This window comes from Salmo salar, chromosome 11 (assembly GCF_965601325.2).
Source record: "Salmo salar chromosome 11, fSalSal1, whole genome shotgun sequence".
Taxonomy (NCBI): Eukaryota; Metazoa; Chordata; class Actinopteri; order Salmoniformes; family Salmonidae; genus Salmo; species Salmo salar.
This window is the reverse complement of record NC_138301.1, coordinates 31,660,487-31,680,468: the sequence shown is the minus strand read 5'-3', so window position 1 is coordinate 31,680,468 and position 19,982 is coordinate 31,660,487. Positions and strand designations below refer to the sequence as shown.

At 44.2% G+C, this 19,982-nt stretch overlaps 1 protein-coding gene and 1 long non-coding RNA gene across 4 annotated transcripts in view; one reads left to right on the top strand and one right to left on the bottom strand.

Annotated features, from left to right (window-relative positions):
* Positions 1–112: 112 nt before the first annotated feature.
* Positions 113–6,281, top strand: LOC123725151 (uncharacterized). Its single transcript, XR_006757549.2, has 4 exons — positions 113–249; positions 801–894; positions 3,375–3,400; positions 6,099–6,281. It is a non-coding gene; the product is annotated as an uncharacterized LOC123725151 (long non-coding RNA).
* Positions 6,282–9,560: 3,279 nt separating this feature from the next.
* The window catches only part of LOC106562413 (talin-2), a 120,634-nt gene continuing 110,212 nt past the window's right edge, over positions 9,561–19,982 (bottom strand). For 2 of the 3 annotated variants that reach the window (XM_082957851.1, XM_082957852.1), the window contains 12 exons: positions 18,475–18,658; positions 18,090–18,215; positions 17,776–17,847; positions 16,992–17,108; positions 16,208–16,393; positions 15,843–15,950; positions 15,655–15,760; positions 14,943–15,067; positions 13,614–13,802; positions 13,280–13,462; positions 12,930–13,055; positions 9,561–12,619 (listed from right to left, as the gene is read on the bottom strand). In XM_082957851.1, the coding sequence (XP_082813977.1) occupies positions 12,491–12,619; positions 12,930–13,055; positions 13,280–13,462; positions 13,614–13,802; positions 14,943–15,067; positions 15,655–15,760; positions 15,843–15,950; positions 16,208–16,393; positions 16,992–17,108; positions 17,776–17,847; positions 18,090–18,215; positions 18,475–18,658 (1,651 nt within the window). In that variant the 3' untranslated portion in view covers positions 9,561–12,490. The remainder of the gene's footprint in view (positions 12,620–12,929; positions 13,056–13,279; positions 13,463–13,613; positions 13,803–14,942; positions 15,068–15,654; positions 15,761–15,842; positions 15,951–16,207; positions 16,394–16,991; positions 17,109–17,775; positions 17,848–18,089; positions 18,216–18,474; positions 18,659–19,982) is intronic. The other variant, XM_082957853.1, reaches the window with a different exon arrangement.

Below are 19,982 nucleotides of genomic sequence, written 5' to 3'. Positions count from 1 at the left end.
GCCTTTTTTATGGCTCTCCTCAGCGATTCGCTGATCCAATACATTGTACTGTTGATAAGACTATATATGGGTTATGGGCGAGAAAGTGGCACCCCCTCAAAGTCGTCTGTTCCTTTTTCAAACACTGTTCTGAGACGTAGGCTACAGCCAAGGAAGTTAGTTTGGGGAGTGGGGGTCAGTTTATGCACAAGGAAGTGAAGGTGGACAACAAAAACATGATCTTTGACTGGAATTGCTCATTTCATTCTGGTAGGATAACTTATATTTGCTCAACACAGCAGTTCAAAGAAGGCTTGATAGAGTAATATTTATAGGAATAAATAATGGCATAGTATTCGTTGTTTAAGTTACCATTCCTCCAACCAAATTCATGTTTAAAATAATTGTGTCGCCCACACTTAGTTTAGCCATTGACCCCTCTTGATTATTAATTGTGTCTCCACTATGAATCATAACACCTGAGAGATGTGGTCATGTAACTCTGATCTCCAAAGACAAAATAAGCAGTTATTAAAGCAGACAAATTTAGTCTGTTTAAAAGGGATTGTCCCTGGGAGGGGTGTCATATTAATAGTATTATTCTTATTCTGTCAGTGATACCACACAGTAGAAAGGAGAGGAGCACATCAACAAGTCCCTCAAGATAGTGTTCACAATCTGAAGAGGGGCATCAGATAGTGTTATATTCAACAGTGGCATATCACCGAGCTTATAAGTGCATTGGATTTCATTCAAAATGGCCACAGGGTAAGAAACGAGTGCTTTGGCATTTCAGCAATCCCCCTCTTCCTCTGTGACAGTTCACAGGTCCAGGGGATTCAGTCACAGCTGTCACACATGGACAGTGGAGGAGGAACCAGAGACCTGTCCAAACACACTGTGATTGGCTGCATGGTATGGACATCTGCAGTGAGGGGAAAAGGATTTGATCCCCTGCTGATTTTGTATGTTTGCCCACTGACAAAGAAATGATCAGTCAATAATTTTAATTGTAGGTTTATTTGAACAGTGAGAGACAGAAAGAATAACAAAAAAAATCAATTAAAACGCATGTCATAAATGTTATAAAATGATTTGCATTTTAACGAGGGAAATAAGTATTTGACCCCTCTGCAAAACATGACTTAGTACTTGGTGGCAAAACCCTTGTTGGCAATCACAGAGGGCAGACGTTTCTTGTAGTTGGCCACCAGGTTTGCTCACATCTCAGGAGGGATTTTGTCTCACTCCTCTTTGCAGATCTTCTCCAAGTCATTAAGGTTTCGAGGCTGACGTTTGGCAACTCGAACCTTCAGCTCCCTCCACAGATTTTCTATGGGATTAAGGTCTGGAGACTGGCTAGGCCACTCCAGGACCTTAATGTGCTTCTTCTTGAGCCACTCCTTTGTTGCCTTGGCCGTGTGTTTTGGGTCATTGTCATGCTGGAATACCCATCCACGACCCATTTTCAATGCCCTGGCTGGTGGAAGGAGGTTCTCACCCAAGATTTGACGGAACATGGCCCCGTCCATCGTCCCTTTGATGCGGTGAAGTTGTCCTGTCCCCTTAGCAGAAAAACACCCCCAAAGCATAATGTTTCCACCTCCATGTTTGACAGTGGGGATGGTGTTCTTGGGGTCATAGGCAGCATTCCTCCTCCTCCAAACACGGCGAGTTGAGTTGATGCAAAAGAGCTACATTTGTCTCATCTGACCACAACACTTTCACCCAGTTGTCCTCTGAATCATTCAGATGTTCATTGGCAAACTTCAGACGGGCATGTATATGTGCTTTCTTGAGCAGGGGGACCTTGCGGGTGCCTCAGGATTTCAGTCCATCACGGAGTAGTGTGTTACCAATTGTTTTCTTGGTGACTATGGTCCCAGCTGCTTTGAGATCATTGACAAGATCCTCCTGTGTAGTTCTGGGCTGATTCCTCACCGTTCTCATGATCATTGCAACTCCACGAGGTGAGATCTTGCATGGAGCCCCAGGCCGAGGGAGATTGACAGTTCTTTTGTGTTTCTTCCATTTGCGAATAATCGCACCAACTGTTGTCACCTTCTCACCAAGCTGCTTGGCGATAGTCTTGTAGCCCATTCCAGCCTTGTGTAGGTCTACAATCTTGTCCCTGACATCCTTGGAGAGCTCTTTGGTCTTGGCCATGGTGGAGAGTTTGGAATCTGATTGATTGATTGCTTCTGTGGACAGGTGTCTTTTATACAGGTAACAAACTGAGATTAGGAGCACTCCCTTTAAGAGTGTGCTCCTAATCTCAGCTCGTTACCTGTATAAAAGACACCTGGGAGCCAGAAATCTTTCTGATTGAGAGGGGGTCAAATACTTATATCCCTCATTAAAATGCAAATCCATTTCTAACATTTCTGACATGCGTTTTTCTGGATATTTTTGTTGTTATTCTGTCTCTCACTGTTCAAATAAACCTACCATTAAAATTATAGACTGATCATTTCTTTGTCAGTGGGCAAACGTACAAAATCAGCAGGGGATCAAATACTTTTTTTCCTCACTGTACCCTCAAGTTCACTTTTACCTAAATCATTTCTAGGATATATCTTTATGGGGAAGATAATGAAAAAATTATGTCTAGTACTTACATTTATAGTACATTTTACTTTACAGTACTCATACGTACAGAACATTGGTTTAAACTTTAGGTGATATGTGTGTGAAAGCTACTGCTCTTGTAGCCCTATACCCCATAAAGGAGAAGAACAGAACAACAACACAAACAATGACGTCTTTATATCACCATATCCTTATGGGTTGGCTCACCGACATCTACTCAAACAACCTCTTCTTCTTGTCCTCTCTGTTCCACCCATGTTTTCTTGAGGGGTATTTTTAGGAGCATCTTGTTTGCACAAGTTTCACCTGTTACATACTGTACATAGGGCTTCAACAAGGGTTCTTCTAAGATCCTCAAAGTTCTTTGAAGAACCTTAGGGATATTGGCACTGAAAAATGCCCCCAAAAGTTACTTCCAACAACCCCATAGGAGGTGGGGTTCATCAAGGAACCTCCTTAGTTCTTGGGGGTTCTTGCAGGTGCCTAACTGCCCAAATGAAACATTTGGATTTTAATTTGAGAAAACAGCAGGTGCAGGCACTTAAACATTTGTAAGATCTCCTCAATTTAAGATTTCTCCCTTGTATGATCTAAAATGATATTGTTTTATGGTGATACTATCTTTTCATATTTGTGCAAATGGCTCTGCTTGGCACTTTCTCAATTTGAAAATTATTTCTAAAACAGAAAATGGACAATTCAGTGGATGTCAGTCAACAAAGAGGTAAGAATATGTTGAAGGCTATAGCTGCATTGGGCGCAGATGCCTGAACTGACAACTTATTTGTGTGTGTCTGTGTCTGCAGGCATACTGACAAGGAGGCACATAAAGGTATGTACAATTGGTATTGGTTTGTCGTATGAATGTTATGCAGATCACATGTAGGCCCACCGTACCTTCCCACCGTACCTTCTCCACTATGCAATCTGGTTTCAGAGCTGGTCATGGGTGCACCTCAGCCACGCTCAATGTCCTAAACGATATCATGACCGCCATCGATAAAAGACAGTACTGTGCAGCCATCTTCATCGACCTGGCCAAGGCTTTCGACTCTGTCAATCACCATATTCTTATCGGCAGACTCAATAGCCTTAGCTTCTCAAATGACTGCCTCGCCAACTACTTCTCAGAAAGAGTTCAGTGTGTCAAATCTGAGGGCCTGTTGTTCGGACCTCTGTCAGTCTTTATGGGGGTGCCACAGGGTTCAATTCTCGAGCCGACTCTTTTCTCTGTATATATCAATGATGTCGCTCTTGCTGCTGGTGATTCTCTGATCCACCTCTACCCAGACGACACCTTTCTGTATACATCCGGCCCTTCTTTGGACACTGTGCTAACAAACCTCCAAACGAGCTTCAACGCCATACAATACTCCTTCCAAGGCCTCCAACTGCTTTTAAATGCAAGTAAAACTATGTGCATGCTCTTCAACCGATTGCTGCCCGCACCCTCCCGCCCGACTAGCATCACTACTCTGGACGGTTCTGACTTAGATTATGTGGATATCTACAAATACAGTTGATGTCGGAAGTTTACATACACCTTAGCCAAATACATTTAAACTCAGTTTTTCACAATTCCTGACATTTAATTTGAGTAAAAAGTCCCTGACCTAGGTCAGTTAGGATCACCACTTTATTTTAAGAATGTGAAATGTCAGAATAATAGAAGAGAGAATGATTGATTTCATCTTTTATTTCTTTCATCACATTCCCAGTGGGTCAGAAGTTTGCATACACTCAATTAGTATTTGGTAGCATTGCCTTTAAATTGTTTAACTTGGGTCAAATGTTTCGGGTAGCCTTCCACAAGCTTCCCTGTCACAAGCGTCGATGAAGGGGGACCAAAACGCAGCGGGTAAAGTGCTCATCTTCTTTTATTATTTAAATAAAGTGAACACTTAAACAAAAATAACAAACCGACAATACAGCTCCATAAGGCACACAGGCTATACAGAAAATAACCACCCACAAAGACACAGGAAAAACAGGCTGCCCAAGTATGGCTTCCAATCAGAGACAACGAAAGACACCTGCCTCTGATTGGAAGCCATACTTGGCCACACATAGAAAAAGAAACATAGAACTAGAACCAAAAACCCCTAGAACCCTAAAACACACAAAACAAACACCCCCTGCCACGCCCTGACCATACTACAATTACAAATGACCCCTTTACTGGTCAGGACGTAACATTCCCACAATAAGTTGGCTGAATTTTGGCCCATTCCTCCTGACAGAACTGGTGAAACGGAGTCAGGTTTGTAGACCTCCCTGCTCGCACACGCTTTTTCAGATCTGCCCACAAATTCTCTATACGATTGAGGTCAGGGCTTTGTGATGGCCACTCCAATACCTTTACTTTATTGTCCTTAAGCCATTTTGCCACAACTTTGAAAGTATGTTTGGGGTCATTGTCCATTTGGAAGACCCATTTGCGACCAAGCTGTAACTTCCTGACTGATGTCTTGAGATGTTCCTTCAATATATCCACCTAATTTTCCTCCCTCGTGATGCCATCTATTTTGTGAAGTGCACCAGTCCCTCCTGCAGCAAAGCACCGCCACAACATGATGCTGCCACCCCCATGCTTCACGGTTGGGATGGTGTTCTTTGGCTTGCAAGCATCCCCCTTTTTCTTCAAACATAACGATGGTCATTATGGCCAAAACAGTTCTATTTTTGTTTCATCAGACCAGAGGACATTTCTCCAAAAAGTACAATCTTTGTCCCCATGTGCAGTTGCAAATCGTAGTCTGGCTTTTTTAATGTCGGTTTTGGAGCGGTGGCTTCTTCCTTGCTGAGCGGCCTTTCAGGTTATGTCGATACAGGACTCGTTTTACTGTGGATAGAGATACTTTTGTACCTGTTTCCTCCAGTATCTTCATAAGGTCCTTTGCTGTTGTTCTGGGATTGATTTGCACTTTTCGCACGAAAGTACGTTCATCTCTAGGAGACAGAACGCATCTCCTTTCTGAGCGGTATGACGGCTACGTGGTCCCATGGTGTTTATACTTGCGTACTATTGTTTGTATAGATGAACGTGGTACCTTCAGGCATTTGGAAATTGCTCCCAAGGATGAACCAGACTTGTGGAGGTCTCCAATTTTTTTTCTGAGGTCTTGGCTGATTTCTTTTGATTTTCCCATGATGTCAAGCAAAAAGACACTGAGTTTGAAGGTAGGCCTTGAAATACATCCACAGGTACACATACAGTGAATTATAAGTGAAATAATCTGTCTGTAAATAATTGTTGGAAAAATTACTTGTCTCATGCACAAAGTAGATGTCCTAACCAACTTGCCAAAACTATAGTTTGTTAACAAGAAATTTGTGGAGTGGTTGAAAAACAAGTTTTAATGACTCCAACCTAAGTGTATGTAATCTTCTGACATCAACTGTATGTGTACAAAAACCGTTGTCAAAAGTGAACAGTTTTTTATTCACATTTACCACAAAACCAAGATATGAATACTTTCATGTGCTTGTTTTGTTAATCAACTGTATAATATATATTCTTGTATCCACAGAGTATCCTATACCGCTGATGAATATAACTGGAAACCTGTTCGATCACCATGCACTGCAAAATCTTTCTGGCTATGGATGCGAAGGATATCAACACGCTGGGGTGGGGGGGTACAGACTTCCTATCTAACTCAGTTGCCGGAGAGGAAGGAAACCGCTCAAGGATGGATCAATATCATTGTAGTTACTCCCAAAAATATCCGTTTGCAACAAGGCACTAAAGTAATACTGCAAAAATGTGGCAAAGCAATTAACTTTTTGTCCTGAATACAAAGTACCTCTGAGGAAGCACAGTTCCCGCTCAGCCCAGTCAAAACTGTTCGCTGCTTTGGCACCCCTATGGTGGAACAAGCTCCCTCACAACGCCAGGACAGCGGAGTCAATCACCACCTTCCGGAGTCACCTGAAACCCCACCTCTTTAAGGAATACCTAGGATAGGATAAAGTAATCCTTCTAACCCCCCCCCCCCCCCCTAAAAGATTTAGATGCACTATTGTAAAGTGGTTGTTCCACTGGATATCATAAGGTGAATGCACCAATTTGTAAGTCGCTCTGGATAAGAGCGTCTGCTAAATTACTTAAATGTAAATGTGTTGTTTGGTGCAAATCCAATACAACACATTACTGAGTACCACTCTCTATATTTTCAAACGTAGTGGCGGCTGCATCATGTTATGGGCATGCTTGTAATCTTTAACGACTGGGGAGTTTTTCAGGATAAAAAAGTAACAGAATGGAGCTAAGCACAAGACAAATCCTAGAGGAAAAATCCTAGCGGAATCCTAGAATTTTTTAAAGAATAATGTGCAAATGTTGCACAATCCAGGTGTGGAAAGCTCTTAGAGACTTACCCAGAAGGACTCACAGCTGTAATCACTGCCAAAGGTGCTTCTACAAAGTATTGACTGAGTGATGTGAATACTTTAATTTCATTTTCAATAAATGTTAATAATAATTTCTAAAAACATGTTTTCACTTTGCCATTATGGGGTATTGTGTATAGATGAGTGAGAAAATAAATCCATTTAGAAAATAAGACTAACATAACAAAATGTGGAATAAGTCAAGGGGTATGAATACTTTCTGAAGGCACTGTATGTACTTTGAAGCAGACTAAAGCATTATATGAATAGTTTGCAGTGATCTCCCTGGGGTGTCTGCCCATCTCATTTTATGGCAGGCACTAGACAGGCAGCTGTCATTCTCTTGTTAGCCTGGGTTCTGTCCAACTGCTGCCAGGCACAGCATGCCGCTCATCCACACAGATCAAAGACCACATAGACCGCTCATACAGAGATCAGAGAGGCTCAGAGCAGAAGCCATGCTATCCCAGGACATTTGGGGCTAATGGAGACAGATACTAGACACAGATACACAAACACAGTACCTGGCCAACTCATCATAATGCTTTAAAAAGTCTAGCCAAGATAGCTCAGGGACAAGGCTGGGCCAAAACAAAGTACATGGAATTAAATTTACACAGAGTTAACTTAACAGTGTAATTTCTATTTAGGTATTCTTACTGGGGAAGTGATAAACCCTTTTACTACAGTGGAATTTCATGCCCATGCCTCGCTTCGTATTTCAGGTATTCAGTCTCATAAAAATACTTAGAGGGCACTGAAGTATCTGACCCTATGATTCTACGGCCCTCCATTACTGGGAACTTGGGATAGCATAAAACTAACTGTATCTCTCTGTCAGTCATGTAATACATGTGCTTCCTTGATGCCTCTAAGCCCATCATAACAGTATACCCCTCAATCCAACACCACTGGTCTGGCAACAGCACTGTGGTGAGTAGAGTATTCCCAGAATTCTCAGGCTGGTGGGAAGTATGTGGTCCTGTAATGCGGTCGGTTGTACCGCGGTCGTGGGTGAGAGTGTCAGTGTAATGGTCTCTGGTAATAACTATGTGAACCCTACAGACCTCTGGCAGTCCTCTTCATTAACCAGGACTTTCAGGTATTTTGATAAAACATCTTAGCACAATAGGTCAGGTGAAAAGGGGCTTGAAATGCAGTAGACATTGTCTACATTCTCAGAGTAGTACAATTCCACAATGGGATCAATAGCTAAATTGTATTCCCTCCAAAGGCTTCCATATGCGCCTGTATTGTAACACATGGGTGCAGAGGGGTTTTCTTCTAACCCCCGCATTTCACTGTAGTTTAAGAACTTTGAGAAAGGCAGATTATCTTCACAATGTCAAGACTATTTGAACAATTCCTGTTCATTCTGTCACACCATGTGGGTACTTCGAAAGACAGACCGACACGCTAAACGATTGCTTGACAACATCTACCCATCTCATATACAATGTGGTTTGGGCAGAGCACAACCTTGCTACCTCTGAGGTCACCCACCCACAGATAACATCCATGTGTGACGTCTATGTGTAGCTCTGGGTGCAGCATTCAAAAGGTTGACTGCAGCTGGCCTGGGAAGGTTACATCATTGCAGTCTTATTTTCCCTCTGTGGCAGCATGTATGCCAAAGAGTTGGGGTTGGAGGGTGGGAGGATTCTAAGAGTCAGCTTGCCTCAGACAACAGCTGATTCAGGAAGTTTTATTGTGATGACATGTGGCACTATACTCTTCAAAAAAAGTACCTACACTCTTGACTTTTACTTCCCAATACGTTCTAACAAAGAAGTTTCCTTTCAAAACTGATTGAAGGGAACACATTGAACCACATACAGCCCAGGCTTCTCACATGTCAACAAGGCGAGACTTGACCATATAAAGCTTGTAGGCTATTTTATGGGGCTGCACAATTCCAATTGTAAACCAGTAGATTGTCCTACTTCACTGATTTAAAAGGATCGGAGGGGTGCCATTTTGCTTTCACCTGTCCAGCACCTTGAGATCACCGATTATAGTATTGAGATTCACCCTTCCTGCCAAGAATTCTGGGTATTATCCTGCAGGAGGGAGCAGCTGTGCCAGTGTAATTTACAAATCACCTCCCTCCTCAGATTTTAGAGCGGGCCAGAATTAGTACCCGTCTCAGCTCTAACCAACACCAGCTAAATATAGCACAAGGCTCACTGCTGACTCAGAAATACCATCTACCTTCACTGACAGAGGAGCTGCTTAAAGGGACCCTGCCTGAAAAAGTCACCTCTAGAGCAGTAAGTCTATTCAAACCACAGGATCATGTTCTGTTATTGCGCTAGTAGTGCATGTTTCTATGTGCAGGATGTGATGCTAGGATTTGTGATTATTAAAGCGTTACTACAGTATACATGCCAGTAGTCTGTCACAGGCTTTCACCTCATCTTTAAACAACAACTTCTCCGTCATCTGTGACTTGATTTCCAGCCTGCCTGAACCTGAGAATATAGATTAGTCTAGGAGAAGGCTGCTGGAATCAGACACAATGTTAGCCTGTCCATTCATGATCACACTCCTGTATTCAACAAGACAATAAAAAAGGTAAAAACACAATTCTGCAGGCCAGATTACTTTGAAACCCTTTATTTTCAGTGAATACAAAAAATATGTTGTTTTCTTGTGGCCAGATAAATAGTTTCCATACTGTAGGTCATTGTCACTTCATATCTATCTTTCTTGTAGAACTACACTTAAATTATCATTGAATTCATTATGGGACAAACACAGGTATGAACAGTTTCTCCCTACCATTGAAATGTGTCACACTACATTAACAGTGACAGCTATACATCTTAATATCCTTATCACATTTATCCTTAAAAAAAACTATTCCTCGTGGCTTAAAAGAGAAAGAAAAAAGAAAATCAATCCATAAAACTTTTGTGAGACAGCAGAGTACAGACCTATTGTCCGGAGTGTGTTGATCCTGTGATTTACTTGTAACATACAATAACCGAGCGACAGACTCCATTCTGCCATACATAGAGTTCAGAAGCATCTTGGTACATGCCCATGGAATGCAGTACAAAAATGTGTTGTCCTCATATATATCGTATACATATACCAATGGTACTTTTTACACAGCGACACATTCGTCTCTGCCCTCAAGGCCATGGGTGCATCAGGCAGAAAGATGGGGACAGAGGTACAGTTTATAGGACAACGCAGTAGTACCTGTGAGGCCATGTTTTTCATCTCTATGGGACCTAAAAGTATTGGTAATAGGCTATGACAGGAACAACTCAAGGCCCTACTCATTGATACTGACCACACTCCTTTATCCAGCTAGATAAATTGTCACAAGCAGACCAGATGCTGTATGAGCTAGAAACTAAGGCACTAATGACATAATACTACAAAGACCAGATGCGTGAAGTCTGACAGAACTGTACCAGCGTTTGAACTGTAGAGCCTACTGTTACACATCAATCCGGAGTAAAACATGTTTAACATGGACCGTTTGCAGTTTGTTAGGGGTTATTGTTCTTATGTGCAGTTCAGAATACCAATCAGTAGGTCGTGTAGATGTATTTTCTGTTCCGAAAATAATAGAACCCAGAAGCCATGCATATGAGTGACACGCAAGAGCAGAATTTTACCTCACAATAATGATTCGTTTGCTAACCGACACTCACTGACTGTCATAAAACTAGTAAAACCAAACACTAGAACCAAACCTGGGTTGTGTTCATTAGGATTTTTTTGTTGTTCTATTGGACAATTCTAGGTAGTCACTCCTCCGTTTTCCTCCTTTTGGTGCATAATGAACACAACCCTGGCAAACAAAAGGTAAATATACTGCAATAGTAGCACTTCCCACTACAGTTACATAAAGCACCATTAGAGTAAGAGTGAGACGGATTCAACAGGTGAACAACAACAGGACGTGACCCACTGTAGTGGTCCAACAGGCAGGGGTAACCATCAGAAGCATTGTGTATAGTCAACAAAGATTTACCGCTTCACATTCATTCAAAAGGTCTGGGGTGTCAAAATATTAGAGCCATTCATTTCAGTTTGCATTATGAGTTGTAGAGAAATCACGCTTTATCAATGAGAATCTTTTTTCAGATTGCCTGGATGTTTTTTTTAAACTCCTACTTACATCGTAATACATTTAAGACCAGCAGTTGTTTCCTACATTAGTATTTTTTCTTACAGTATCTGAACGGTTTTCAGAGGTGCAGTGTTTGTAGTGTTTGAGGTTTGAAAAGATCAAGCAAGAGGTCGCTTCATTACATTGCATGTCAGGAGGCTGTGAGGACACCAACACTGCCCCCTACAGCGCCTTCATAGTATTGCTTGATGAACATCAGTTCCAGCTGTATGGCTCAATATCAACTGTAAACTAATGAGAATAGTAGAGGGAAGGCCAGTTAACGGACTGTCCACGGTCCAGGTTATGCAGGGTTAGGAGATCTGTAGTAGTGGAAGGGATGAGACTAGTTAAGCTTACTGTAAGTGTCAAGAGTATCTTAACTTGCTAAAAATGTTATTCTGTAGTAACTTCGCCCCCAAATCACAGAAATAATAGAGTACTAGATTGTAATGCATCATAAGAGGTTGTCATAAAAAAAACTCTCTAGCAATTAGATGCAAATTTAAGCATTTATCAACACTAGGTACATTTCAATCTTCAGTGTCAAGAGCACATCTAAACAAGGATTTTTAAAAAGTGTCCACGCAAGCCGAACGGTCAATGCGACAAAAAATGCTTCCATGAAATAAGATCCATAAGCTATTCTTAAATATGCTCCAAATACCTCAACTGTCTGAATTACTTGCTGTCTGACAAGGAGATATATATAAAGATATAGACCACAAGGTGACATAAGTGTCAAATCACCCAAGTGTGGAATTTCAAACACTAGTAATATTTACGAAATGCTATAATTTCTCACTTGTCTCATAAAAAAGGAAATTAATAGCAATGTGTGTGTAAATGCCTAATGTACTGTATGCACCTAACATATCACACTCTTCTTCCTTTATGAAAGAAAGTCCGGCCAAAAGGTTAACACCATGCTAACATTAGAAATATCCCCTTAGTTTGGAGATTCAATGTCAACACTGGTATCTAATCACATCAGATGTAAAGCTCCATAGAGAAAGACATTCAAACTTTTAGGATGCAAATTTTTCAGCTTGTTCACCTGTTACAAATCCATTGCTTCTACAGAATACTTTTTTCCGGTGTAGGTTAACTGGCAGGTAATGCAGGGTAATAGACCGTTACAAGCCAAGTCATGTCATAGTGGTAGGAGACAACTCCTGGTAGTTAAAGACCCCTGCAGGTGTAGTAGACAGTGGCTTTCCATGTCCCATTCTGGGCTTGACCCCACTGGTTGAGTGGGCACACTAAAATGCCAACTTAACCTTGTTGCACACTGAGAAAGTCAATTTGGGCCACCGCTCGTGTGTGTGGTAACATACTACATATACACGCACAGGTACAAATGCACTCAACACACACACGGCAATAGCAGCAGGGTATAGCTCAGTTCTCGTCCTCCCGTAGTTCACTGGGTAAGAACTTGTACTGCTGCTGTCTAATCTGAGCCAGCTTCTTCCTGGCCTCCTCCAGCTCTCTCTCCTTCCTCAGCATCTCCTCCTGGGCTGCTATGATCTGGACACAGAATAGAACAGGCACCAGTTAGTACACAACACCTAGCTAATTAACACTAGGATAGAACAGGCACCAGTTACTACACAACATCTAGCTAATTAACACTAGGATAGAACAGGCACCAGTTACTACACAACACCTGATTCAAACCAGCCTGTACAACATACTGTACAGTGCTGTCAGCTCCTGATAAATGCTTGGAGTTGTTCTTAATGTGTCCACTTACAGAACTGAAAGGCTTGACAAGAGTAAATCTGGTTTGAACAGTCTACATGTCACTGTGGAGTCTGCCAGAGTCCTGAAGTCTCACCTGAGCGATTCCTCCCACAAACTTGGTCTTGACCACCACGTTGTCATCGTCTGCCTTGTGGAACGCTGCTTTCTGGGCCGCTCGGACCAGGTTGTCCGACGCCCTCTTTACTGCATTACCAGCAGCCTTTGGGAGGACAGTCCATCAATATCATACCACATAACATGTTACAACGATTACACAATGCTAATCACAAGATGTGTGTTTGTGGGGTTACACTGAATTCCAAATTGACCCCGAGCCCCGTCTCCCCCTGCACCCCTCCAGATCTGAAACAATTAGATAGGCGTGTAAGATCTACAGGAGTGCCTAGGAGGCAAGGGGCAATTTGTTATTCATCATCCTAGTACCTGTAGTCTCCTCATGGCCTCAGAGTCCTGGTCAGCTTTAACCTTACAGGCCACTAGGAGCTGGGCTGTGGAGGCTGCCACCTGCTTGGCCGACGAGATCAGCTTCTCCTCACTGGCTTGGCCCTGGACCGAGGCATTAGCTGCCTCACACAGGTTACTGGTGGCTGCTGCTACCATCCTGGCCTGTAGGAGAGAACACAGCGAGAACGCTTCATATACATTTCAAAGATGCAATCCCTTAGAATTAATGATGTGTTCATTCCAGCTCTTCCAAAAAAAGGATTGATAAACGTTATTTAGAGGCTTTATTTAGATTGTGTGTGTGTGTACGTACCGCTGAGATGAGACCCTGGGACCACTGACCATCATCCACTGCGTTAGCTGGAATAGAGCCCACCTTGCCCTGAGCCACCAGCTCTCTCTGGGCAGCTGAAGCAGACTTGACCAGGGCACTGGTGGCTGCAGCGATGGACTTAGCTGCTTCCAGGATCTGCTCCTCAAAGTCCAGCGTTTCATCCGCTTGCTGAAGGGGAGACGAGACAGTTACAACTCAGACGTCTCACAGGAAGAAACAAAGATAGGCAGCAATCATATTACATGGCAAACGGAATGGTTTTGATGTTGGAGTTTTAGAGTATAGCTGTTCAAGTCTTTCAATTTCAAATAGTTCACTGACAGATTTGTTTACAAATCCGTACTGTCTGCACTACAGAAACTTCTCAGTGACATCAGTTTTTGGGGCAAACTAAACGAAATAAGAACACAAAACACTTACAACTATTCTATGCCAAGTCATTCCAAGATTAGACCAGTCCCTCACACACACAGTCTGTAGACAGGGCGGGACACTGTAGAAATATGTTTGATATATAGTTGGATTGAATAACAACCTAATATATCAAACATATCAGACAGAGGCCTGCAGAGAAGGCTTCCAGGGTTTATACTCTGACCAGAGGAGTACTTCAACAGTATATAGGGACAGATGGGCTACAACTAGAACTACAGGACAGGAGGAGGGAGAGAGAGAGAGGGAGAAAGAGAGAGATGTAGCACGAGAAAGGGAGTGAGTGAGTGAGAAGAAAGGGAGGGACAGAAGGGTTAGAATCATAGACAGCAGGAAGGGGAGGGGGAAAGGGATTGAAAGAGGAAAAGAGTGAAGGAGGGAGAGAGGAGGGAGCGGTGAGCAGAAGGTCAAAGTCAGAATAGAGTAGGGGGTTCCTCCTGAACAACGTACATGATATCAGCTACAGACAGACTGATAGACTGGTAGACAGACCAAAGTACATACAGACGGTGTACAAACATGAAAAAATCCAGAGACAGAGGTTGCCACTACTTTCACTGTATGTGAGGAGAGACAATACAAGTATTAGACATTCAAATAGTGAATAGAGCATCACCCTATGGATCGAACACTGACTCACGGCGACTGAACACCACAGAATCTTAGTGTCAAAACTGATGAGACACTGTCTCTAAACAGACAGCCAAACACAATGACAAACACCATCAAAGAGACAAGCACCAAGAGAAAATTACTGACAGGATTGTCATTCTTGCTGCAACTTATGCATCCCATTTATGTTATTAGTGTAGAAATTGGGGGTTAAAAATACCCATGTGGCTTGTGAGGTGCGTTGTGGGTGGTGTAGTGTCCTACCTTGGGCTTGGCTCTGGGTTTCAGCTGCTCCAGTTTCTTAGCCGCTGCTTCGATGGACGCTGCCGCCCCCAACAGCTCTGTCTCTGCTATCACTGTGGGGTCCTCTGGGTCCACCCACTCTGTGCCTGAAAACACACACACAGTGAGTTACCACACACACAGCAGTGTATGAACAGAGCACACCTCACAATATGGAGACCACAGAGACAGAACAAACGCCACATGACACAGCATGCACAGCAAATTAAGTGTGTTTAAGATTGAATCGCAATTATCTTATCAGTGACATTAAATACGCAAATGAAGAGCATCCACACTGCAATGGACATGGTGATGAGCATTTCACCATGTCTTTATGGTGAGATGGAAGCTAAAATGAAGAGCATCCACACTGCAATGGACATGGTGATGAGCATTTCACCATGTCTTTATGGTGAGATGGAAACTAAAATGAAGAGCATGATGGATGGATGGGGATATTGTTAGACTAACGGGCCTGTAAAGAGGGAAAATTCAACAACGAATCTCAATGGAATGGTCGGCCCTGAATCACAACTGGTTACATTCTTAACTTACCTCCATCTGTGGCAAAGAAGGCAGGAACAGACTGTTAATAGAACACTCTGGATACATACAGTATATCTGCTAAATGATCATTACTGTCCCATATTATGAACCAGGCGTACAGTAGTTCAGTGAAGTGTCTTCTCACCTTTCATGGCCTCAGCAGTCTGGATGAGTTCAGTAACAGCCCCAGCAACACGTTTAGAGTAGAACACCAGCTGCTGCTTCTGCTCTGCTGTAGGCCCCTGGAGGACCTGTTGATACACACAGAGTAGAGGTGGTTCAGGAAAACATCCCCATCATCACTATTATCACAGGCACACCCACCCAACCTACCAGTAGCACATGCTCCAGTAGGTCAATGTAACCTGTGGTGCACTCTGTCCCGTAGAGCAGCGCTCTGCTCCGTACGTCCTTGTTCACCTCCTGGTGGTAAGCTGCTTGCTGAGGGACACAGACACAGTGTATGGAGTCAGATGTTCCACTTTCCAGGTGGTCAGTATGGATGAGATGAGGAGTAATATCAATATCTGTTCTTCCTCTAACATCTACAACTTTTAGGGCCTAGGGATGATCACAACCTTTCATATAGTCAGCATGTTGAAAATGGCCGTGCTGGTCAGGGTTTAAGTATACAGGATAGGAGGGTAGGGGACAGAAGGTAGGGGGCATCTTCCCTAGTAAGGAGTATTGATCAGAACCTTGCATGTGGTCAGCATGTCGAAGATGGCCTTGCGACTCAGGTTAGCTGTGGAGATCACATCCTCCTGTCGTGCAGAGTTCCCAGCCGCCACTGCTTTGGCTGTTGCCGTGGTGATGCCCTTGGTCATGCGGATGAACTCTTCAGGCGTGGTCGACTTCTCCGGGACGTCTTTAGACTGGAACACCTGAAGAAACACAACACTCAATATGTTCTTAAAAACCTCACTGATTTAATATATCAAACAGCTCTCCATGTAATGTTGAATTGTACAGCCGTGTGCAGTAACACCTAACAGGGCTATATCCTATAATGACCTAACACACAACAGGCATACTAATGTGTCCCAATGTGGCAACACTGGTTGTTGAGTTTTAACTCTGGTTGATCTTATTGATCCCATGGTAATATCCGTGTTTGATCAAGGCTCTAGTTGTAGCTGCACTAGGAGGCTGTCCTGAGGGGAAACTGATAAAGCTAAGAGCTGGAACCACAAACTAATGGAGATCTGTGGTCCTCTGTCAGTTACTAAAGATAAGGATAGCAGGGAAAACACAGGGCCTGGGCCGTTCTAGAGTTCAGAGCTCATCTAGTGACGAGTATATAAACCGTTATGGTTGATAATTCAATATGTTAATGCATTTATAGTATGTAACTAATAAAGCATTTCCAGCTTAGCTTGAGGACACGTTTATGTCACAAAGCGTAAATGAGAGAGCATGTCCATTGTCATCATCCTAATCAAGTCAGTGATTAAATAAATCACTTTATAGATGACTGCTTACCGTGAGTTCCTGTTTAATACATTCAATGGTGGCCTCCAGGGCCCTGGTCCCCCGCGTGGCCTCGTCCTCCACAGCCTTCACCGTCTTCAGCAGGGACGTCACGTTGGTCACCATCACCTGGTGGGTTACCAGAGGGGGGACAATGGGGGAGACAGGTCCAAAGATGTCAGTGGGAGAGACAGCACTGGGGGGCATCAGAGAGACATCTTGCCTTTGGTGGGCGGAGAGATGAACCTTTATTTCTGTTGACAGTTTGTGTGTGCTTTTGGTATTATTATGTACGTAAACACCATATGGAACTGAAAGACGGGGAGCACAACAGCTATCAACATGAACCACAGCACTGCAGTTTGAGCTGAAGTGAATATAAGCCACCTGTTATCTACCGTCTGTCTGCCACAGGGCTTGGAGAAGGTCCAAAAGCAGGTTAAAAGGAGTTCCCTGGATTACTATGACTACGTCCCAAATGGCATCCTATTCCCTATATAGTGCACTACTTTTAACCAGGGCCCCAAGTAGAGCACTATATAGGGAATAGGATACCATTTGTGACACAGCCCATCACATTTCCACCACATGCGCTAGGTAGGTAGTGGCTAACAGTGATTTTAGATCTCGCTTCCTTTCCACTTGGCTGGGTCATTGACTAGCGCTGGATGAGATTAGAGCATGGCGAGAAAGATGGGATGTTGATTAATGGCTAGGCCTAAAGGAGGGGGAGGAAATCTGCTGCTATGGCACACAACGACAGCATGCCTTCATCTGGTGTACTGGAAGCGCTCACCAGAACACCCTTTACGCACATATCAGACTGAGGAGGCATCCCGTTCACTTCTGCCATGTTTCTGGGGGACAACTGGGTGTAGATTACAAGATTTAATCGTACAATATTTTATTTCAGAGCACTAGACATAGTTCAAACAGAATTGGGCGGTCGCCCGGACACAGATTAAGCCTAGTGCTGGACTAAAAAGTACTCTGTCAAGAAGATGTATAATAACTGTATAATAAGCTACAGCCAGGAGGGATGATGATGCAACAATGCCTGTTAGAGACAGCGGCCTTAGAGTCCTCCATGGGTCTCACTGGGTCTCCTACCTTGGCAGCACTCTTCAGCTGGTACATGGACGGGTCGTCTGCAGCCTTGCCCGCAGCACACTTAGTGGCTCCTATGAGCTCAGCCAGGGCCTTGGCCACGTCTTTCACTGCGTTGATCAGAACCACCTATACAGAACACACACATATCATCAGCTAATTAAGGACACAATCTGGGGTCGAGTCCATCCCAGGTTGGATACATCAATAGGTCCCCCTAAATAGCTACAGTACTTCCTACTTTTAATAGCAGTCTCTTTGAAGAAAGGAAAGTTGCAGTAGGCCTATGTTTTATTAATTAAAAACAGTCTAAAATGGTACAGTAATTTTGTCCACTAAGGACTGTTTTGGGAACAGAAGATGTCACCTAAAATAAATAATTGGTCACCTGTGTCTCTGGGTCGTCAGAGCCGATGCTGGCGGCACCCAGTTTGACCACGTCAGTGAGCTGTGTGATGGTCTTAGCTGAGGACTGGGCAGCTTGGGCCAGTCTGTCCTGACTGGACGCTGCTCCAGACACCAACATCTTAGTGTCCTCCACCAGAGCCTTCGCTGTCTTCAATATGTTCTCCCTGGGAGGGGGTGCGGGGAGAGGGAGGAGAGAGACGGACACAGACAAAGAGACCGAAGGAGGCGGTAAAATCTCTAAACTTCTACAGGTGTTACCATGGCTCATGGTTAAACATTACGGTTTTTCTAAATTCCAATGGTCTTATTAATACCATCCTGCTATGAGATGACCCTCCACCAACACGTCAAAACTCTTAACCCACACAAAACGATAGCTCTTAACACTAGAACCCTAAAGCAGTCATTTTGACAGCTCATTATCTTTTTTGTTTTTATTACTCTGCCATTAACTCTTGCCCACTCCATCCTTGACTTTTCCTAACTAAGTCTAAAAACACACTGCCGTTGTTAGAATCTTAATATCACAAACAGAACTGGTGTAATAACCAGTTATAGGAGGGCATGTCATTTTTTGGAATGTTGTTTCCCCCCTGCTCTGCTCCTCCTCCCAACAGTAGGGCCTGCTCTCTGCTCCTCCTCCCAACAGTAGGGCCTGCTCTCTGCTCCTCCACCCAACAGTAGGGCCTGCTCTCTGCTCCTCCTCCCAACAGTAGGGCCTGCTCTCTGCTCCTCCACCCAACAGTAGGGCCTGCTCTCTGCTCCTCCTCCCAACAGTAGGGCCTGCTCTCTGCTCCTCCACCCAACAGTAGGGCCTGCTCTCTGCTCCTCCACCCAACAGTAGGGCCTGCTCTCTGCTCCTCCTCCCAACAGTAGGGCCTGCTCTCTGCTCCTCCTCCCAACAGTAGGGCCTGCTCTCTGCTCCTCCTCCCAACAGTAGGGCCTGCTCTCTGCTCCTCCTCCCAACAGTAGGGCCTGCTCTCTGCTCCTCCTCCCAACAGTAGGGCCTGCTCTCTGCTCCTCCTCCCAACAGTAGGGCCTGCTCTCTGCTCCTCCTCCCAACAGTAGGGCCTGCTCTCTGCTCCTCCTCCCAACAGTAGGGCCTGCTCTCTGCTCCTCCTCCCAACAGTAGGGCCTGCTCTCTGCTCCTCCTCCCAACAGTAGGGCCTGCTCTCTGCTCCTCCTCCCAACAGTAGGGCCTGCTCTCTGCTCCTCCTCCCAACAGTAGGGCCTGCTCTCTGCTCCTCCTCCCAACAGTAGGGCCTGCTCTGCTCCTCCTCCCAACAGTAGGGCCTGCTCCTCCTCCCAACAGTAGGGCCTGCTCTCTGCTCCTCCTCCCAACAGTAGGGCCTGCTCTCTGCTCCTCCTCCCAACAGTAGGGCCTGCTCTCTGCTCCTCCTCCCAACAGTAGGGCCTGCTCTCTGCTCCTCCTCCCAACAGTAGGGCCTGCTCTCTGCTCCTCCTCCCAACAGTAGGGCCTGCTCTCTG